General features: G+C 40.9%; 1 protein-coding gene across 1 annotated transcript in view; it reads right to left on the bottom strand.

The window, feature by feature from the left end:
• The window catches only part of MYO1E (myosin IE), a 212,991-nt gene that overhangs the window by 100,497 nt on the left and 88,677 nt on the right, over positions 1–23,817 (bottom strand). Inside the window, exons 2-4 of the mRNA XM_043471817.1 lie at positions 18,457–18,600; positions 8,511–8,600; positions 5,295–5,389 (exon numbers count right to left, since the gene is read on the bottom strand). Coding sequence (XP_043327752.1) covers positions 5,295–5,389; positions 8,511–8,600; positions 18,457–18,600 — 329 coding nt within the window. The remainder of the gene's footprint in view (positions 1–5,294; positions 5,390–8,510; positions 8,601–18,456; positions 18,601–23,817) is intronic.

The following is a 23,817-nucleotide window of genomic DNA, read 5'->3' as shown; positions in this document are numbered from 1 at the left end:
ATTGCACTCATCTCACACGCTAGCAAAGGAGTGCTTAAAATTCTCCAAGCCAGGCTTCAGGAATACATGAACCGTGAAATTCCAGATGTTCAAGCTAGTTTTAGAAAAGGCAGAGAAACTAGAGGTCAAGTTGCCAACATCCACTGGATGATTGAAAAAGCAAGAGAGTTCCAGAAAAACATCTATTTCTGCTTTATTGACTATGCCAAAGCCTTTGACTGTGTGGATCACAATAAACTGTGGAAAATTCTACAATAAACTGTGGAAAATTCTGAAAGAGATGGGGAATACCAGACCACCTGACCTGCCCCTTGAGAAATTTGTACACAGGTCAGGAAGCAACAGTTAGAAGTGGATATGGAACAGACTGGTTCCAAATAGGAAAAGGAGTATATCAAGGCTGTATGTTGTCACCCTGCTTATTTAACTTATATGCAGAGTACATCATGAGAAATGCTGGGCTGGATGAAGCACAAGCTGGAATCAAGATTGCTGGGAGAAATATCAATAACCTCAGATATGCAGATGACACCACCCTTATGGCAAAAAGCAAAGAAGAACTAAAGAGCCTCTTGATGAAAGTGAAAGAGGAGAGTGAAAAGTTGGCTTAAAGCTCAACATTCAGAAAAATAAGATCATGGCATCCGGTCCCATCACTTCATGGCAAATAGATGGGAAAACAGTGGCTGCCTTTTTTGGGGGACTCCAATCACTGCAGATGGTGATTGCAGCCATGAAATTAAAAGACACTTAACTCCTTGGAAGAAAAGTTATGACCAACCTAGACAGCATATTAAAAAGCAGAGACATTACTTTGGCAACAAAGGTCCACCTAGTCAAGGCTATGGTTTTTCCAGTGGCCATGTATGGATGTGAGAGTTGGACTATAAAGAAAGCTGAGCACCGAAAAATTGATGCTTTTGAACTGTGCTGTTGGAGAAGACTCTTGAGAGTCCCTTGGACTGCAAGGAGATCCAACCACTCCATCCTAAAGGAGATCAGTCCTGGGTGTTCATTGGAAGGACTGATGTTGAAGCTGAAACTCCAATCCTTTGGCCACCTGATGCGAAGAGCTGACTCACTGAAAAAGACCCTGATGCTGTAAGATTGAGGGCAGGAGGAGAAGGGGACGACAGAGGATGAGATGTTTGGATGGTATCACCAACTCGATGGACATGGGTTTGGGTGGACTCCGGGAGTTGGTGATGGACAGGGAGGCCTGGCGTGCTGCGGTTCATGGGGTCGCAAAGAGCCAGACACGACTGAGCGACTGAACTGAGCTGAACTGGAACATCCGTCCTGACAGGAGAGTCTCTATTTGCCTGGGATATTTGGGAACTGGACAAAGTTTCATGAAAAGAGCTTTGGAAAGGTGCATCTAAGTTCTGACTCCTAGAGGACATGGAGACTACACATATTAGCCCAAATCTTCAGGAGGGGTAGAGGCTACAGGTCAGTCATGCAGGCAGTATATGACTGAGCCCAAATAAAACCTCTGAACACCAAAGGCTCAGGTGAACTTTCTAGTTGGCAATAGTATTGTCAGTTCCCACACCATAACTGGAAGGACATAACACTGTCGATGGCTCCATGGGGGGAAGAGGCCTAGAAGCCGCACATCTGGGCCCCTCCTAGACCTTGCTCTTGTGTCTCTGCTTTTTCCTGGTTCTGCTTTGTATCCTTTTGCTCTAATAAAACTGTAACCATAAGTTCAGGGCTCTCATGACTTTTGTGAGTTGTTGCAGTAATGAAACCGAGGCTGTGGTGGGAACCTTCCAACTTGCAGCTGGTGTCTCATGGAGAATTGTGCCTTTCACATGTGAAGTCTGGCCTGACTTGGGTGGTTAATGTCAGAGGTCAAAGCAGCTCCCTGTCCTACCATCTCCTGTATCTCCACCAGCAAAGAGACTGCAGTAAAATTCCCTGGAGCAGGGCCTTCAAGTCTTTGCCACCTGAACACTGAAAAGAAGGCTCCTAGAAGTGGGCACATGTCCTGCCTCAGAGCAAGTGTCTCCTGTAGGACCTACTGAGGAGATCCGAGAGAGGGAGAAAGGTGGACTAGGAAAAACGGAAGCAGCTCCAAACTGATGAAACCCATGCAACAAGACCATTCCCTTTCTTCTTATCTTACTAGGGGCCCAGAAGAAAGGAGAAAGGGCAAGGGAATACGTTAGAAAAGTCATCCTATCCTCTCTCATTTAATCTGAGTCATGAAAACATGTCCCACCTCTCTACTGGCCAGTGACTTCCACTTGGGAACAAACAGAAGCATTTCCAATTCAGCAACCAAACTCATCAACACACAAGTGTTCCTTCCAAAAGGCTTAACCTGAAGCTAATTAAGAATTTAGATCTAACTTTCAATTTACAGAAAATTGAAGGAATTAGAGAAATGAGACCATGAGGAAGCAACTGGACCAATCTGAAAGGTATCTATAGGAAAACTGGGTTTTCTTCTCTTGACCAAGTCAATGGGAAAAAAAAACAAAAAAATGGGAGAAAGGAACTCTGGTAAGATTAAAAAAGTGACTCATTACCAAATGCAGTCAGTGTTCCTTGATTTACATAAACTGGCAAGAAAGGACATGTTTGCAACAATTAGAGAAATTTAAATATGGATTACTTATTTATTATTTAGTTGTGATAATGGTATTGGGACTAAGAAAATATTTTGAGATGTATATGGAAATATTTGGAGATAAAATATCATGAAGTCTCTTAAAATGCCTCAGTGTTCCTGTTTTATAGTTTTGACTTTGGAGCCATGTAAATAGTTTAAACAGTTTTAAAACAAAATTAAAATAAAAAATTTAAACTTCCAAAATCCAAAATGAAATACATGAACCTAACTATAGGTCAAATTGGCATGTTAATGACACAGAAAAGTATTATGTCAAGTGACTTTTAAAATCCAATATTTTGACTGTACATCCTAAGGACAAAAAAGAACAAAGAAATTTTAAAGTGAGATAGTATTGCTACAAATAATGTTGGTATTGTTATCTTAAAGCATTAATAGAATTATTTATTTGCTTTACCCCATTATTTACTATGCAATATATCTTTTATAAATATATACTTATTTAAGTATAAGTATATACTTAATTATTTATTTATAATTTTATGCACAGGCATAGTATAGCGCAAATAATTCTAATGATGTCATCAGGAACCAAGGTTTTCAGAATAAGAGAAATGGCATTCAAATATAAAATGCAAAGAAATAAAATCTTACAAATGAACTGAACATTATCAGTGTGAATTGATGTTTCATATTTTTCTTAAAAAGTTCGTATTCCTTGCTTTTGTCCTCTGAAAAGAACAAGAAGCACCATTAACACACAGCAGTGAGCACTCTTCATCACTAGATTGATAGTCTCTAAATACTATTTCCCATTAAAATGAGCCAGGGCTTTCTGATGAAACGGCTGAACCTAAGGCTTGGCAGAAAATGTACAAGATAAGCCTGGAACATCTTATACAAGAAAACTATCAAAGACTACTGGAGTCATATCAAAGGGACAAAGGAGCCAATACAAAGGACTCTCACAAACCAAAGGTGGGACTATTTGAACCTAAAAGAAAAACTGCAATGTAGTTAAACAGGTAAGGTATTTAAAACCCACCAGTATAGAATGATACTGAAAACAAAAACATTATACTTTGCGAGGCTGCTAGGGCATCAACTTATTGCTTCAAAAATTAGTAAATGAAAATAACAAATGAAGCTTTTTATCCAATTTTCCCATATAGATTGTATTTTATGATAAACAAAAGAAAACTCTAATTAATAAATTAATATAGAAGGAACACAATTAGAAAATTATTTTTCAACCATTAATTAAATGATTGTGAAATGAGAATTTATAATGGATGGACTCACTGGAAATCTGAACATCACAAAAAGTTAGCCAAACAGGCATTAAGGGCAAGGCATCAATGATGGAGCATTTTTTGCTAAAAAATTGAAACTGAATCTAATCAAGCTTTCAAAGCCTGTCAATTTACAGGAAATATAGGGGACAGTGCAAAGTCATGGGATGCAACTAGCTATTATCAGACTGCAGAAAATTCTACAGGACAAAACTTTTTCTTTAACAAATAAACACCAAGAAAACAAAAAGAATAAGAGAGAACTATTAATGATTAAAAGACCTGAGAGACACACAGCTAAATATGAAACATGAGCCTTTGAAACCCAAATAAAAATAAATCAACTGTAAAGAAAAAAAAGAATTTATAAGACAATCGTGGAATTGGAATACTGATAATATTAGATCATACTGAAGGAAGTACTCATTTTTTTTCAGTTGTGATAAGAATGGTCTTTTAGAGGTATACACTGAATTACTGACAAATGAAATTATTTTCTGCCTAGGATTGAATCAAGTCGGGGCAGAGTGGGAGGACTAGGTAAAACAGGGTTGGCCATATATTAATAAATGTACAAAGTAGATGACAGATACACAGGGCTTATTATAATACTTTTTGTAATTTTGTGTATGCTTGTAAATACAAATAGGATTTTTTCCTTTAATTTTCATTAAAAAAATTAAGAATTAAAAAATTAAAGCACTAAAAAAGATGAACAAAAATAACAAAGATGACAGTTAATAACTGTCAAGTTCTAAGTGATGGAAATATGGATTGCTTGTGTTTTCTGTATGTTTGAAAATGTTTGTAACAGTAAACAAAATTGTAAAAGCACTTCAAGCCAGCAAAGACTCAGAGCTGGGTCAGGTTAAAAGGACTGCGAAATATAGCTGTGGACGCCTAATGCTGGCTTTGACCAGTAATGCCTTCAGAAAATTAAAAGCAAATAACAACAACAAAAAAACCCCAAAAAAGTTCAAACTTGAAATATTAAGGAAAAAGGACCTAGAAAAAAGGACTCCAGCTGACAAAACAGTAACACATGCTTACTATACTTGTAACATAAAGGATCTCCAATTCAGAGTAAAACCACAATACAGTCCAAAAATGGGAGGGGAAGTGTCTTGAGATTTTATTTCCGGGCCTGATGACAATCAGAGAAAGACTGAGCTAGAACCATGTGCCCTAAAGCCTTAATGCTTCAAGTGACATGGGTACAAAAAGCAACCTCATGGAAGCGCAGAGCTTTATGATTTGAGGTTATAAAATACACCAAGGCAAAGCTAATAGGCTACTTGTTACTCAGATACATTAACCAGCCTCTGAAATGAGAAACTATTGCAGAAGCATTGCTCCTTGACAGCATCCTATGTATAGCATGGTCCTGTGTTCCCTGGACCTAAAAATGTTCTTTTCCATACCTGATGATGACACATTGGTTCTCTCTGTCAATTATCATATTTCTGAACATATTATCTGCAAGAGCATAGATATGTGGTGGGTTCTCATACTGTGCCTGGAAAAGCAAAACAAAACAAAACCATGGTCAGATAAAAGCAACACATTTCTTTTCTTGGCTTTGGAAATGAACATGCCACTGTATAGTCCCCATCTTAAAGGCTGCGTAATACAAGAGTCATAAAGTCGCCAAGATCCTGAGGAGGTACACCTAACACAATGAAGATGGAAGGAATTTGGAAGGACTTTTCTGTAGGCCTATGAATGATTCAGCCTTCAGACATGACCCATGGTCTTCAGGTACTCCAACACCACACCCTTCTACGCGCAGCATGCCTCTGCAGGCCACATTCCGTTTCTAAAGGTCTCTGAAAGGCATTTGGGCAACAGGTCTTAAGAGAGGCCTACTAAAAACCTGGATCTGACTTGTACTAAATCAGAAATTCTACACTATTTTTTTTCCCTAAGAGGCAAGTTGGAGATCTTGGGACCCTAGAGGAAATTGAGACTACTAGAAAATAAGGAAAAAAACTTATTTTCCATAAGAAGAAGGCAGGAGGTGTGGTTCTTTAGAGGGATAAACAGGTTTGACCAGTTTGTTCCATCTCAACATGGAAAAACAAAAATTCCTACCACACCAAGAGAGTGGATTTGTACTTGAGTCTCATGGGATATCTAAGCTATGCATAATATAAATTCACCAGTAAATTCACTGTGTCAGGACGACTTCAGCCCTGCTTTCTTCAGTTTCTCGGCACCACTTCTACCACTCCCACCAAAGTCACTAAAAAGAAAAATACTTCATATGGTGGAAAGCTGGAGAAAGAACACTCCTTAAATTTAAGACTATGTAACACAGAAGAGTGAGAAGAAAGTCACATCCAGAGTGAGAAGATACTTAGACTCTGTCCTTCCCTTCTCTGCTCTCCATCTCTAGAGTGGGGATAACAAGGTCCATGGTATCCACATCTCACAAGGCCACTGAGATGACACATGGGAAAGTAATTAGAAAAGGTTAGTGAAACACATAGCTAAAGTAGAATGTACTGCATCCCAACTTTGAGTCTTATTATGCAACAACTTACTATATCATATGGGGCCTGCCCCAGAAATGGCCGCTCATCGCAAGCTCTGGCGGATCGGAGCTGAGTGACGAGGAGGGGTGACTGCTTTGATGTATGCACCCAAGTTAAGCACTGATGTATCCAGCGCCCATGGCTCCCTATGTGTGAGAAGGGGTCCCAGGAGGGAAACTGCTCAGCGAGGTCTAAAACTCATTCCCTGGGACTGATGAACTGGATAATTCTATATAGTAACAAAAATATGTCATTCCTGCCTTCACTTCACAGTCAAGGGGATGCATGGATGGGACTGCAAGATGTTCATTCACGATTACATTTAACACTTCTCTGGAAATAGAGGAAAAGAAAAGAGAACAAGGGAATTCCCTGCCAGTCCAGTGGTTAAGACTCTATGCATTCACTGCCAGGGACACGGGTTCAATGCCTGGTCAGGGAACTAAGACCTCACATGACACATGGCACAGCCAAAAATAAAAACAAAAATTGGAAATAGCGTGGAGAGAAAGCTGTGAACAGTGGAGGGAAAGGAGTGGGCAAGTCGTTGTCCAGTAAGGCCTCAAAGTCACTTAACTAGTTATACTTGACCTCTGTGCATCACTCTATTTTTCCAACTGGTTTCTCATCTCTGGGCTCATGGTATTTTTCAGCTACTGATGAGAATTACCCCTGGAGGAAGGGATGGCAACCCACTCCAGTATTCTTGCCTGGAGAATCCCTTGGACAGAGGAGCCTGGTGGGCTATGGTCCATAGGGTCGCAAAGAGCCAGACACGACTGAGCACGCATGATAAGAACGGTAGGGTAGCCATTTCCTCTACCTGACTCTGCCCTTGCCTGAAACCCCTGAAAGTCACTGAGACCTGACCTCAATTCCTAGCTCCAACACTCAATAGATTCAATTACTTCACCTCTATGAGCCTGTGTTTCCTCATCTATGAAACAGACATGCATCGTAATACACGGCCAGCATCCAGGGCTGCTTTATTATTGTTGCAAATATAAACATAGTACCTGGCACCAAGTAAATACCAACTTTACAACATTCTGTTGCCATCAGCAGTTAAAAATAAATGTATTTTTTTAAAATTCTAGGGCATTTCTTTAAAAAGAACTCTTCAAAAGATGAATGGTCCAAAAAGGACTCATGTAAGAACGCTTTTCAGAGCACTGGAAGGAAACAGCAGGAATACACAGCGCTTCCATCCACCCCGCCTAGGCCGTCGCTGCGGACTCCAAGCCAGCTCCGTGCTGGCGGCCCCGGGCCCTGCTGATCAGGGCGCCAGGGCAGGGCCAGGCTCTGCCGACAGTGTTTCCCTTGTGCTGGGCTCCCATAAAGGCAGCATTATCAAAGGTCTTTCGCGTGGCAGCCTCCTTCGGCTCCAGCTACCAGCACCATTCATCTGGCAACAATGGGGTGGGCTCTTGCTCTGGGTAAATTGCCTTCCACTTCAACTGATGAATTTGTGTGGGCTCCCTTTTGTTTGTTTTCCAGGGGTCAGGATTAATGGACGCTCTTGTGCTTCTGCTGCAAAGGAAAGAGGGAAGGAAAAAGATGTAGAGATGGGGAGGCCTGGGGAAGTGAGGAGCCAGAGAATGAAATATACAAATTAGGATTACAGATTCTATTTTTATGTCACAACTGAAATGGCTATGGAGCTGGGTCTGAATAGGGATGAGGGTGTCACATTAATAAGTGAAATTAAAAAAAATTTGCTTTTCATGTTCCAGTCACAGCCACGGTTTCAGTGATTTGGAGAGAATGGTTCCCATCGCCCAATGTATTTTTTTTACCGATTACTTAATTTTTTACTCTTTAGAGTTTTGTGACATATGTGGAAGGAAGAAGATGCCTAAAGCTGTAAGTCCTACATTCCATTAAACTAATATTGTATATAACATTCCAATATTAATAGTCCTAAGCTTTTTTTGAGCTGTACTCTAAGGAGCAGCACATCATTAAAAAAATCAAACAATGTAACCTATTTAAGCTTCCCCAATAAATTTATATAAGAAAATGCAAATGTATTGCCAACTTCAATTGCCCATACATCATAAAAACCCCCAAACACTACAGTAATTTATGTGGCATGTAACTTACCGCTCCTTGGTACATTTCAATTTCCTTTTCCCCAAAATATGGCATCTGCTTGAAAGGGTTGACTGAGATTAATACAGATCCTATATATGTCTGAATTTAAATCCAGTTAAGGTCTATCGTTAATCTTCACAGCTACACATTAAGCAACCAGATGTTATCAAGAATTCATAATGATTGTCCCAATGAAAAGCTCATGGGTTTGTTTTCTAAAAGATTACAAATAAAGACAAAAACAATTACCAAGTAGTTCAGGTTTTGTTCTTCAGGAAGAGTAATGAACTTAATTACCAAGGTATTACAAAAATAAATCATTACTTTAAGTGAATTGAAACACATTCTCTCAAGACTGGTGACATGCATGGCTAGGGTAAAAAACCAAATGATCAAGGACTAAAAAGAGCAAATATTTTTTTCCTTGGTATCTCTTAGGTATACTGAGAACATATTCATTTACTTGTTTAATAAATAGAGGGATATAAGATGAACTGAACAGTCCTGCTCTTTAGAAGCCATGCAGAATTGAGTTGTATCCATAAGTAGAATTCAGAGCAGAAAATTACAAATGCATATAGATCAGGTTGTGGAGAAGGAAATGGCAACCCACTCCAGTATTCTTGCCTGGAAACTTCCAAGGACAGAGGCATCTGATGGACTACAGTCCATGGAGGACTCCAAGAATCGGACACAGCTGAGCATCTGAGCATAGATCAAGTTTAGGGAAGAAGGTGTTATTTATGTATGGGAAATTCTGAAAGGCCCCTCAGAAGAAAATGTGTTACTTACGTCTCCAAAATGAAGTGCTATTATAACATACAAAATATTTCTATTTATCATTCAATAATCAACTAGTTCGAATTAGATGTCTACAACTTGCCAGGCACTGTTACATATGCTGGGGATATACAGCAGTGGACAAAACAGAACAGATGTTAAAATATCATTAAAAAATGCAAACATCAACAAAAAACAAAACATACACAATACTCAAAACTGTTTCTTTTAATCAATGACTTCAAAATGTTTAGAAATTTTGCAGTTAAGAATGTAAAGCTAGGTCTTCCCTGGTGGCCCAGCGGTTTAGACTGCCTCACAATGCAGGGGACACAGGTTCGATCTCTGAAAGCTGTGAGATTTCCTTCCCCAAGGGGACATTTATATATTAGGACCTGAGTGTCAAATAGAGCAACACAGGAAAGTGTGATCAGATTACCAAGCTCCCTATGCCCAGTTCTATTCTACTCTGGCCTTGGGCAAGTCTCATCTCTAAGTGGTGGTGATTGGATGATGGGGTAAATAGAACCTATTTGATAGGTTTTGTTATGAGAATTAAGCAATACAGTATCAAATGCTCAGTACAATGTCTGATATGTAGTAGAGGCAGTTTCCTTAATTCACATACTTCAAAATGCTCACTGTGTCACCTCTGAGAAGCAGTGTTAGTGTTATTGAATACAAATGAGTCAAGTGTGGAATGGATCATATAATATTTAAAAAATAATATTGATACATGAAGGGAAAAATGGGGAATGATTTGGCTGCAATTTTGCTTGCTTTTTCACTAAACAGAAAGATTTTCAGACTCAAAAGGGCTGAACATGAAATACTCAGTTCAGTTTAGTCACTCAGTCGTGTCTGACTCTTTGCGTGAAATACTGGGTTGGCCAAAAAGTTCGTTCAGCCAACCCAGTAGCAGTAGAGAAGATAGGTCCCTTTTCACAGCACACCCAGATGCACCCTGCACTGCTCAGGCGCAGGGGCAGACCATGGCACTGAAAGAAAATGCAGATGAGGCAGTGAATCGTAACTGAAAATCACCCCAGAATCAAGGAAGAAGGGCCAAGAGAAAACATGGTTCCAAGTGCCAAAGTCAGAGGAGGCCAACAACAGATTAGAAGCCGACTTTTTTTGAGGTAAGATTTAGAACAGATTTATTGTTAGATTTAGTAAGCAGGTCATAAGTGTGAGTGGTGTTACAGCCAAGACTCAACAAGCGTTGATAAAAACACACACTGATCGAACACATACATGTATAGATCACATTGATTTAAGTGTCCGATGAAAACCTTGATACTATTTTAATCCTATTTTACTAGGAGGAAACTGAGGCATGAGAAATTTTCAATATTCAGAAAATACAGCATTGCTATGATCACATTCATTTCAGAAGAAGGCGATGTCTACGCCTACATCTGGAGAATGGGTGCTTCTTCCTTAGCTGTAATGGGACTACTATGAATGCCACCTGAATGAACTGATCACTGCATTCAGAGAATACAGAGCTGCCAGAGGGGGACTGGCAAGAGTGTACTCATTGAAAAAGACCCTGATGCTGGGAAAAATTGAGCACAGAAGAGAAGGGGGCAACAGAGGTTGAGCTGGTTGGATGGCATCACTGACTCAGTGGACATGACTTTGAACAAACATCAGGAAATAGTGAACGACTGGGAAGCCTGATATGCTGCAGGCCATGGGGTCGTAAAGAGTCGGACACAACTTAGTGACTGAACAACAGAGAGGAGACTTTCTTGATGGTCCAGTGATTAAGACTTTGCCTTCCAATGCAGTGGGTGCAGGTTCCATCCCTGGTTAGGGAACTAAGAACCCACATGACTTATGGCCAAAAAACCAACACATTAAACAAAAGCACTATTATAACAAATTCAATAAACACTTTAAAAATGGTCCACATTAAAAAAAAAAAAATCTTGAAAAAAAAAAAAAAGAGTTCCTAGAGGACCTGAGCTATAGAGGCAAATTTGGAAAGCTCAGCAGTGGCCACAGGACTGGAAAAGATTAGTTTTCACTCCAATCACTAGGAAAGGCAATGCCAAAGGATGCTCAAACTACCACACAATTGCACTCATCTCACACGCTAGTAAAGTAATGCTCAAAATTCTCCAAGCCAGGCTTCAGCAATATGTGAACCGTGAACTTCCAGATGTTCAAGTTGGTTTTAGAAAAGGCAGAGGAACCAGAGATCAAATTGCCAACATCCGATGGAATATCAAAAAAGCAACAGAGTTCCAGAAAAACATCTATTTCTGCTTTATTGACTATGCCAAAGCCTTTGACTGTGTGGATCACAATAAACTGTGGAAAATTCTGAAAGAGATGGGAATATCAGACCACCTGACCTGCCTCTTGAGAAATCTGTATGCAGGTCAGAAAGCAACAGTTAGAACTGGACTGAAACAACAGACTGGTTCCAAATAGAAAAAGGAGTATGTCAAGGCTGTATATTGTTACCCTGCTTATTTACCTTATATGCAGAGTACATCATGAGAAACGTTGGGCTGAATGAAGCACAAGCTGGAATTGAGATTGCTGGGAGAAATATCAATAACCTCAGATATGCAGATGACACCACCCTTATGGCAGAAAGTGAAGAAGAACTAAAGAGCCTCTTGATGAAAGTGAAAGAGGAGAGTGAAAAGTTGGCTTAAAGCTCAACATTCGGAAAACAAAGATCACGGCATCCGGTTCCATCACTTCATGGCAAATAGATGGAGAAACAGTGGAAAACAGTGGCAGACTTTATTTTTTTTTGGGGGGGGGGGCGCTCCAAAATCACTGCAGATGGTGACTTCAGCCATGAAATTAAAAGATGCTTGCTCCTTGGAAGAAAAGTTATGACCAACCTAGACAGCATATTAAAAAGCAGAGACATTACTTTGCCAACAAAGGTCTTTCTAGTCAAGGCTATGGTTTTTCTAGTAGTCGTGTATGGATGTGAGAGTTGGACTATAAAGAAAGCTGAGTGCCGAAGAATAGATGCTTTTGAACTGTGGTGTTGGAAAAGAGTCTTGAGAGTCCCTTGGACTGCAAAGAGATCCAACCAGTCCATCCTAAAAGAAATCAGTTTTGAATGTTCATTGGAAGGACTGATGCTGAAGCTAAAACTTCAATGCTTTGGCCACCTGATGCAAAGAGCTGACTCGTTTGAAAAGACCCTGATGCTGGGAAAGATTGAAGGCGAGAGGAGAGGGGGACGACAGAGGATGAGATGGTTATATGGCATCACCAACTCAACGGACATTGAGTTTGAGTAAACTCCGGGAGTTGGTATGGACAGGGAGGCCTGGCATGCTGCAGTCTGTGGGGTTGCAAAGAGTTGGAGTGACTCAGTCACAACTGAGTGACTGAACTGAACTGAACCCAACCTTGGTTCTCCAGTAAATAAATCTGGATTGGGTTAACATAAGAACTCCTATAGGAGGCAACATTTTTTTTTTTTTTTTACTGTTAATAATCTGCTATGTTGCTATGTGAAAAGACAAAGTCTTGATTTTCACTAAGTAGTCTATATAAATTCTGACAAGGAGATGTTCAGAGAAAAAAAAAACTTCTTTTGGAGTATTCTAGGCCAATCATGAATCAGTCGTGAGTCAGACTGGAAGAAGGATCTCAGTAGGGCTTCTCATGGGAAGTATTATTTGAGGGGGGACTCTTGAAAAGCAAAGTTTGGTTTGAAATGGATAATGTATCTTCTATCTACACTAAGTAGCTACAAATTTACTTAAATCAGAATGGAGACAAGAGAATTTTATTTGGAATTTAAAGGAAACAAACGTATTTTTCCCACCTGCCTGGGTCTGCAGATACCTCAGCTACTTTCAAGAGAGCACAGGTCTCCTCCTGGGTTGGGCCACTTTCCAGATAACTCCAATACTCACTCCCACTCCTTGCTGCATAATTCAGGTGTGCCTTTGGAAAAAGCTGTTCCATCACTGTCTCCACCCACATAACTTTTGGCTAGAAAGGTGTGGCCCAAGGGTAACTTTCAAATTGTATGGAGATACACAAGGCTATGATTTTAAAAAAAAGAAATAAAATAAATGCCATTTTACTATTGCCAACAGAATATGCAAGACAGAAGAGAGCCAACAGATCTTTAACTGACTGGCTCCCAAATGTTTGTCCGTGGATCCATAAGCTTTCATTGATCTGCAAAAAGAATGACAAAAAGAGAAACAGAGCCCTCAATTTTTCATAAAGTCCAATTTTTTCAGTATAAAGGGCCATCCTTTACTCTTAAACTATTTCCTTTCTATTTTGGGGGTGTTAAAATATTCTTTCTTTTATGAAATGTGATGGTAGCACAGCGTCTATAAATTTTTTTTAATGGTCTTATAAGGAAAAGTTTTAACTTTTTTAATATTTAAAACAGCTCATACTCTATTTTATTTTTTAAACTTTAAACTTTTTATTTTGTTTTGGGGTATAGCCGATTAACAATGTTGTGGCAATTTCAGGTAAACAATGAAGGGACTCAGCCATACATACACATGTACCGATTCTCTCCCAAGCTCCCCTCCTATCCAGGCTGGCCCATAACACTGAGTTATGTTCCATGAGTTATGAGTTCCATGTGCCATACAACAGGTCCTTGTTGGTTATTCATTTTGAATATAGGAGTGTGTGCATGACCTTCCCAAACTCCCTAACTATCCCTTCCCCCTGGCAACCATAAATTTGTTTTCCAAGTCTCTGAGTCTCTGTTTTGTAACAAGAGTTTAACATTTTTAAAAAACATTTTAATAGCCAGTATTCCCTCTAACTGTCCACACTGATCTAGTCAACCTCCCTGGATTCATCACTGAGGTGGGGCAGGGAGGTGAGGTGATGTGTGAAGTCACATATGTGGAAATGATGGAACTTGAGCCCCTGGCTTTGGCCATCAGACCCACATTCATCTCACTGCAGCAACATCCCCCCCCATCCCCAACATGAACTGGCAGCAAAGGGCCAAACCTCATTTGGAACAAGGGCACTGCTTTGAGCTCTGGTTGGTCTGGCACAAGTGTCTCAACTCCTAATTGTAGGGTTGAAAACGCCAAGCACACTTGAGTGTGGTCTTTGAGGAAAAACAAGTTTGGAGAAAGTTGGACCCAATGAGGCCATGGTGCTTTGTTCAAGAACTATTTTTGTCAGCCAAGTGGCTGTAAGTGATGTCTCATCAAGCAGAGGGCGAACACAGCAAGGTCCCTCCTATATTTTAGAACTGAAATTGTAAGGGTGGCAACACTTAGGAAAAATGGACAGGAAATGAAACCTTCCTGGTCCTAGGATAAATAACTGAAAAAAATGGGTTTTCCTTGGTTGACAACGTTTGCATTTTCTAAGCAGATCTTTTTTTCCACTGTGGAACAAAGAAATGTGCAGTCAGCCTGAATGCATTAACCACTGATTGTTCCAAAGGCTGACCTTCAGCACAAGACAATGCGCTGCTATTAGATGCAGAAGAGGTCAAATGAACAATATTATAACTTAATCTAAAATTGAATCTCTTCTCATCTTCACTATTGAGCTTAGAAGAGAGGGAGGGGAAACTCATTTACAATACCAATGCGATCCTATCATAATAATATTCCCTTGGCATTGAACTGATAAAGGAGGCTCTTATCTCCTATTTAGAGGAAAAGATTCGCAGTTAGACCCTTGGTATTATTTCATAAACATCCAAAAGAGCCACCAAGCTTCCTCAAAGCTGAAAGCTGCTCTGTGCTATTGCCGGAAAGCACACTGATGTCGAATTTCTCATATACTGAGTGGGAAGAGATTTCTACAACACAAAGTCTATTAGTGGTCAACTAACTCATTTCCTTGGTAGAACACATGATTAGTCAGTCATTGATTCAAAGACATTAATTCAAAGAAATCAGCCCCCTCTGTGTGAGTCATTTTAGAATTCTGCTGTCTGAATATAAAAAGCAAGACTTCATAGTCAACAGATTTTCAACAAACACTTAATATAATGCACCATGCCAAGAATTATGTGGAAAAGAAATAAACAATGCAGGATGGTGCCATTGTTCAGCTAAAATTAATAAAAAGGCACATGCATGTATACACATGTCTTGCTGTTGTTTAGTTCACCAGGGAAGCCCATACATATATGTCTATATGTGATTAAACTGAAAAATACATTAGGTTACTAGGAGCAAACTTTATATGGTGGGATTCCAAGGGATTTTAGTGTTCTTTCTAGTTAACTGCATTTTGTAGATCATGTTAAATGAACATTTATTGCTTTAAAGTTGTTTTTAAACTTCACTTTTAAAAAGATATGTAAAGGACACAATCCCTGTTCTTAAGGAATTTCTAGTGTTTTAGGGGTAAATGACCATAGGGGAAAAAGCGAATCTGTCTGAGTTGATGATGGACAGCTGCTGATAACCACTGACATTTTTTTCTTTTCTTACCCAGCTGATCAAAAACCATGTCTACATAAATAATGAGCCCATGTTCTAAGAACATTACAATAAATAGTGAGTTCAATTACATTCATTGGAAATTAGCCTTTTATGGGCTTGTCAATAAACCAATTCTCCCCTTTAAAAGTTTCTATGGTAAAATGCTGTAAAGTAATTAGCCTCCAATGAATAAAAATAAATGGAAAAAAAATAAAAATAAAAGTTTCTATGGTAAAATGCATCTGAATGTCCAAAAGCAACTTTATAAATGAGTTTTTGGAACATAATTCAGAAATATGAGAGAACTTGTACACCTGCCTTAATATGTGATAATAATAACTAACACTAACCATGTATTCACTGCATTTGTTATTTCATTTCACCCTAAACAGCCTCATGTAGGAGTTTTTATCATCACTTCCATTTTACAGGTCAAGAAATCAAGGAACACAGATCACAAAACTTATATAAGATCACCAAGTTCATGCAGATTAAGGCTCAAAGCCAGGCTGTCCAGATTCATTCCAACTTTCTCTGGTCCATCATCGGCCAGTTTCCATGGGTCTCGCACACAAAAGTTATTGAAACCTTTCAATGATAAGCCTAGATAAAGTGAGCATATTTCAACTTTTTTGCCAAATAAAACGAAAACTTACAACCGCATACAACTGCTTCCATACAATTAAAGGAAGCTCTGCACAGGTATCTAGGAGTCAGCAAATGTTCCCTGTAAAGGATCAGAGAATAATTAGTTCAGGCTTTGTGGATCACAGGGTCTGTTGCAAATACTCAAGTCTGCCACTGTAGCGTAAAAGCAGTGTCAGACAACACTTTAAAACAAGTAAAACAACCAGCATGGCTGCATTCCAATAAAATCCTGCGGTGGGTGGGGTTTTCTCTGTAGGCAGTGGGCTTCCACACCTGATCAAGATGCTATTATAATGTGCTTAGTGAATCCAAATATATCTATTAATACTTAAAAGCAGGGGTTTAGGGATTTAACTATCCAGATAATTGGTAAAATTTCCTATGGTAAACAAGAAACAGCACAGTATTGGTTAGAAAGATCCAAGTACCTTGGAATGTTTATTAGCATAAATACCTACTAAGTTGAGCTCCTTCCTCATCAATGATGGAAATGATGCAAAACTACTGCTACATGTTTATAGATGCTTTTATCTAAGAGTAAGAGGAGCGGTGTAAATAATACACAGAAGCTATGGATGTGAAGACTTTACCTCCCCAAGGTTTAGAGGTTAAAACCTAAAAAGGTATGTTACAGTGGTTGCAAAGACTCCACTTTTAATGGCCATCCAGAACACCGTACCCTCAGAAGCCACCAACGGCATCACCACCAAGAGCATAAACCTTCTGGTACTACTATACAGCTTTTCACAGACTCCTGCTTGTCTATGACCAATTCTACAATAATTATACTAAAATAACTTTACATAGTTGCACCAAACAGAACTCCTGAATCCTGCAGGAACTTAAGCAACTATCTCTCTATGAAGTTTATAATGAAATCAACACACATTTGAATCAAATTTCCGTTCTGAATGTTTTCCAGTCCTACCCAAAATGGCATCTGGCAAGCTAAGACTGAAACATAAAGCACAACTCCAGAACGTCAGACATTTTCAGTAATTGATCTTCGCTTCTCTTATTTCTTTTACTAAACTAAGAATGCAGAAAAACAGGCAAAATGGCATATATTTTGCATGAGGCAATCTTTTTTAAACCTTTTAAGTCTGGACTTATCAGTCTCTGCTTTGCAATTAGGGAACATTACTGATAGAATTCTGCAGATCAGGACATTCTTTAGGAAGAGCACAGGTTTTAGACACCACGTGTGTGGCTAGAGCACATCAAAGGTACAGTGCCATGGACTGAAATAGAGAATACTGGCTTCATCTTTCTGTTTTCCCCACACAGTGTGGCGTTTGGGATCTGAGTTCCCTGACCAGGGATTGAACCTGTGCTCCCTGCAGTGGAAGCACAGAGTCATAACCACTAGATCTCCAGGGAAGTCCTTGGCTGCAATCATGATTTTGAGGCAGGAAGATACTTTAAACTAAAAACACCAGGAAAAAACTTTAGCCCCGTAGCACTGAAACATATAATTACCATATGTAAAATAGACAGCTAGTGGGAAGTTGCTATATAACACAGGGAGCTCAATCCAGTGCTCTGTGACAACCTAGAAGGACGGAATGAGGGGAGGGGAAGAGGGCGATTCAAGAGGGAGGTGTGTTAGTCGCTCAGTCATGTCCGGCTCTCTGTGACCCCATGGACTGTAGCCCACCAGGCTCTTCTGTCCACGGGATTCTCCAGGCAAGAATACTGGAGTCGGCTGCCATTCCTTTCTCCAGGGGATCTTCCCAACTGAGGGACTGAACCCGGTCTCCTACACTGCAGGCAGATTCTTTATCATCTGAGCCATGAAAGAAGCCAAGAGGGATGGGATATATGTACACTTGTGGCTGATTCAGGTTGCTCTGTATGGTAGAAACCAACACAGTATTATAAAGCAAATGTCCTCCAATTAAAAATAAATTAAAAAAAGAAAAACAACTTTAGCACCATCTTTGCCCTTCCCATAGCCTGAATCAAGCAGCAAAAAGTACAAAGCCACATTCTGAAATAGTGAAAATGACTTGAACACATAAGCATCAGTTTGGAATTTCAGATGGTCTCTTACTTAGATGTCATCTTATTAAGATGACACGTCGGAAGGAACCAATAAAGGATACAAAAATGTAGTCGTCCATGTATCTCTTCTTTAGATTCTCCACAATGGCATTCTCTGTGATCTTGGAGAGCAAGACCATGTCATCCACGCCACTGTGCTTGACATTGTGGCTCTGCCAGTGGTACCGGTAGGCTCCTTTGCTTCCCTGCAAACAGAAGACACACAATTATGAGGATGGTTCATTTTCTCCTGGAGGGAAAAAAAACTGTTACTAAGTTCCCAAATATTCTTTTTTTTTTTCCAAATATTCTTATATCCAATAAGAACACGCAAAGCAAACAAGCATCTTGCTATCTAGATTCAGATTTCAGCTTTGCCACCTAAGTGAAGTGGGGAAAGGTGATCTAAGCTTTTGTGTTACTTAAGCTTCTCTCCTTAACAAAAAATGGGAAAAATAAGACCCAGTTCACAGAGTTGCTGTGAGGATTAAATAAAACACCACATAAAGCACCATGCAATATCCAGAGTATGGCACAGTAAATGATCAATAGGCTTGGATAATTCCTTCAAACTTACCGTAGAATTAACTGGCAAAATAAGCAATGAAATAGAAACGTTCCAGACTTGTTTTGCAAATTACATGACAGAACTCAGAAGTGGAAAGAATATGCATCCCACAATGGTTATGTCATGTGGTCATAATTTCTTAAGCCATCTGAATTGCTTTCCACCCATAAACTTATCACTGTTGATGCAATATTAACTTTCCACATTCAAAGATCAGCCTTCCCAGGTAGCTCAGTGGATAAAGAATCTGCCTGCAATGCAGGAGACATAAGAGATGCAGGTTCGATCCCTGGGTCAGGAAGATCTCCTGAAGAAGGGCATGGCAACCCACTCCAATATTCTTGCCTGGAGAACCCCATGGACAGAGGATCCTGGTGGGCTACAGTCCACAGCGTCACAAAGAGTCGGACACAACTGAAGTGACTGAGCATACACACACACATTCAAAAGATAAGCTACATTTTGATGACTGATCATACATGGAAATAGACAGGATGGCCTAAACATGAACACAGAACATGCTATAGACAGAAGAACCTCATCTGATCCCACGGCCTCCTTGGCTAGGTAGAGCCCTTGTCTGCTTACTGGATTTACAACTTAACACCAGGGGTGGCTCTGAGCACCAGACAGGATTTCCTATCACTTTGGCAGTTCTGCCATGGGATCCCCGTGTGTTGGGCTATTCGCCACGCCCTGGGATTAAGGGCAGATGGGAATACCACGGTGGCTGCACTTGGGGAGTTTCTGAAGGACACTAGATATCCATCAAATTATTCATAATTTGTGTGTCAGCAACAGTCAATCTGTAAACATGTGTAAAATGGGTGTTCCAGGAGTGGGTGGAGAGTCCTTTGCCCCGGGAGAGACGGAAACCACTTCCTGGAGAAGGTGCCATGAGAAATGGATCTGTAATATTTTGAATTTGCCAGACAAGACTAGACAAAGAAGGACGTTCATTATAATCTACACTCACAGGCAATAAAAAAAGTCAATGCATATGAAATAATGACAAATAACACATGACAAGATATTGGAAGGCTCTTTCTTCCCTTGGAGTTCTCTGTACATTCTACTGGACTTGTCACACACTGGACGAGGGTGGTGGGCCCTGAACTGAACAAGACTGGCTACTCTCCCTCCTCAGGAATTCACTTTTGGGGGGAGCATCCTTTTGGAGGAGGGAGTCTGAATAAAGAAGAAGAAAAATTCTGAACAAGGGTATCTAGCAAGGCCACCTGTCAAACGTCAAAACTGGGATGAGAAAAGGCAATAGGCTCTTTGAGAGAAGGGGGAGGTGGAAGGAAACAGGATAGGTAACATTTTAAATTTCCCTTTAAAAAACTGCATAATGTTTTCTCTGCGGGAGATATGGGTCCTTTGATAACAGCAAATTCTAAGAGTTTCTGGGAAAGAAACTATTATAAAACCAGCCAAGGAAGGGGCCATCGTGGGAAAAGCATAGCGCCATGGGTTCAAGCTCCAAAAAGGCGTTCGGGAAGGCTTGCCACCCATGCTGCCTTGCAGAGGGAAACCATTACATGATATATTTGACTTTCTCAGAACCACATGCAGCATCAGTTCTACAAAATTACCTCAAACCTCACCATTCTCCTTCCTCTTGTGGCAAAACAGAAAGCACTGGCCACAGGATGACTCACTGGGTCTCAATCGAAGGTCCCCAGTCTATTTCCAACCAGATAAAGATTCCTGGAGACTCCTCTGCCCTCCCTCCTTTGCCAGCTTGAATATTCTTTCTGGGCGCCTGCAAAACTTGCTATGCAGAGAAATCTAAGGTCCTGGAGTAACTAACCAGTATGTGTGTTTCTTTTCGACACCAATAAATATCCTTCTACTTAAAAGGGGGCCAAAATGTTATTTTCTCTTTAAAAATAGAAGCACAGTTGAACAAAACAGGAGGGCTACTAATAAGTTGTTATTTAATGTCTACAAAGGGCAAGAAATGGGGGAGCTCTATGTCACAGTGATGTGTTTCTACAGATCCACAGAAATGCCTTCTCAATGCAACCCAAGTCCGTCTTGGTGTCCAATCTAACTGTCTTTTCCCTCTCTCTCACTGCAGAGTGATACATTACTGTCTGTCCCAACTCAAAGGCAGTGTCCTCTTTCTCCTGGCAGTTACTCCCCAGTACAACAGAACTCCTTGTGTGGAGTTTCAAATATTCCTCCACACAAAAAAAAATTCCGCTGGCTGGTTCTCCAGACTTCTATCTACAAGAGGATAAGGAACCAATAGAATGACTGACAGTTGCTATGAGCAAGGCAGTGAGTCATTTGATTTGAGGCGAATGCTCTTTTGGCCATTCCAAACAACACCAAGAGCGAGAGGGAGCAATCAGGGCCTTCAGAGGGGGAAGGCTGACCTGCCCAGAGTGCCAAGGGCAAGGTCAGAACCCACGCATGGGTAAATAAAAGCTCGGAGAGAGGGCTGGGCGGGGCAGTTCTAGCAGAGGGTGAGAACCGGATCAGGGAGCCTGGAAACCAAACAGGGATGCACAGGCTTCCAGTCCAGCCCAGGGAAGCTTAAATGTTCCCCACAGCGAAAAAGAACAACAGTTTTCTGTTTTCCTGTAGGGGACCACAGAGTTTGATCACACAGTGACTTTCCCAGAGGCCTTCCTTGGAACAGTCACAGACAGTGAGTAAGTGGGAAACAGTGGGAAGTGGTTGTCATCTTACAACCCTGGACAATATCCTCAGAAGCAGAAGCTGAGAGTTGCCATCAGATCACAAACTATGGTCCTAGAATTATGTGGATAAGAATGGCGCTCCTGGTGGCACAGAACCCCAACCCATTTGCTTCTTCCTCCTGCCCCTAACTGGGAGGGAAGGGGCAGGACAGGCTGCCACACCTGCTGGGGCAGGACCTGAGGGACGTCCCCATCTGGGTGAGGAGGGACATTTTTCCTCATGGCCAAGGTCCAGGCTACCAGGCCAGCACCTGCACGAGACTCCGCTTCCTTCTCTTCTATGGGCTTTCTGGGTGGGTAACACCTTTTTGTTTCCCAACCAGAAAAGGAAATATTTGAATAAGTAGGGGCACTCAGCAAGGTATTTCATTTCCTAACAGCTCTTGGTGGGTGAAGCACTGTTGTACAAAGGACAGGAATGTGGTTGCTGAGGCCCCAGCAAAGAAATGATAATAATGATAATAACAATGATAATGATGATGATGATAAAAGGTTACTCCTAACCCTGACAACAATTACAAGTTCTGAAAGAGAAGGACTTCCCCGGCAGCCCTGTGGTTAAGTCTCCACACTTCCAAAATAAGGGGCATGGGTTCGATCCCCAGTGTGGGAACAAGGAATCCACATGCTACACAGTGTGGCCAAGAAGGGAAAAAAAAGAAAATATGAACGAGATACCTCCCACTAGGTAAAGATTGAGTGCAGACTTTCTCAGGTCCATAGTTACTTTCTAACTATGAATCAGCTGATTAAAAAGCATGGATTCATATTCAAGTTTTAAAACGTGGGGTGTGCCCACATCCACATAATGCCTGGCATACTCCTCACATTTAAGAGGTGACACCAAGACACAGAAGTACCTCATGCGGAGGAAGAAGCCAGGGCACTGACTTTAAAAGGCGGAGTGTCACGAACTGGTGTGTGTTTAGCAGGGTGGGGACCGGGATGAGCAAAGATGAGTCAGCACACAAAGGCAGGTACTGTCCTGAAAGCCAACCTCCACTCCCACAGAGAGGCCCCGGGGCAGCCCTGCCCACAGCCAGGGCGCTGCCACACTCTCACTGGTGTCTCTGAGCACTTGCCTTCCTTGGTTCATCCTGGAGGGAGGAGATGATCATATCCTGGGTAACGTGACTTCTTCAAGTGCCCTTAAGATGCCCAGGAAAGGGAGGCCACCAAGCATGCTGTGTAAACACAAGAGGCTCAGTGTTGGGCAGGGCCTAGGGGAGGGGTGGCCACACTCACCCTTGCTCTCCTGTAGGGAGAGTATTTGTTGTTGTTCAGTCTCGTGACCCCATGTCCTTCACTATCTCCTGGAGTTTGCTCAAACTCATGTCCATTGAGTCAATGATGCCATCCAACCATCTCATCCTCTGTCGTCCCCTTCTGCCCTCAATCTTTTCCAGCATTGGGGTCTTTTCCAGTGAGTTAGCTCTTTGCATCAGGTGGCCAAAGTATTAAGAGTTTCAGCTTCAGCAACAGGCCTTTGAACAAATATTTAGGGTTGATTTCCTTTAGGATTGACTGGTTTGACCTCCTTGCAGTTCAAGGGACTCTCAAGAGTCCTCTCCAGCACCACAGTTCAAAAGCATCAATTCTTCAGCACTCAGCCTTCTTTACGGTCCAACTCTCACATCTATACACAACTACAGGAAAAAGCATAGCTTTGGCTATATGGATCTTTGTCAGCAAAATGATGTCTCTGCTTGTTAATACACTGTCTAGGCTGGTCATAGCTTTTCTACTAAGGAGCAAGTGTCTTTTAATTTCATGGCTGCAGTCACCGTCTACAGTGATTTTGGAGCCCAAGCAAATAATGTCTGTTACTGTTTCAACTGTTTCCCCATCTATTTGCCATGAAGTGATGGGACCAGATGCCATGATCTTAGTCTTTTGAATGTTGAGTTTTAAGCCAGCTTTTTCACTCTCCTCTTTCACCTTCATCAAGAGGCTCTTTAGTTTCTCTTTGCTTTCTGCCATTAGGGTGGTGTCACCTGCATATCTGAGGTTATTGATATTTCTCCCAGCAATCTTGATTCCAGCCTGTGCTTCATCCAGCCCAACATTCTGCAGGATGTACTCTGCATGTAAGGTAAATAAGCAGGGTGACAATACACAGACTTGACGTACTCCTTTCCCAATGT

This window comes from Cervus canadensis, chromosome 6 (genome assembly GCF_019320065.1).
Source record: "Cervus canadensis isolate Bull #8, Minnesota chromosome 6, ASM1932006v1, whole genome shotgun sequence".
NCBI lineage: Eukaryota > Metazoa > Chordata > Mammalia > Artiodactyla > Cervidae > Cervus > Cervus canadensis.
The sequence above is the reverse complement of the archived record's forward strand: the minus strand, read 5'-3'. Positions and strand labels throughout refer to the sequence as shown.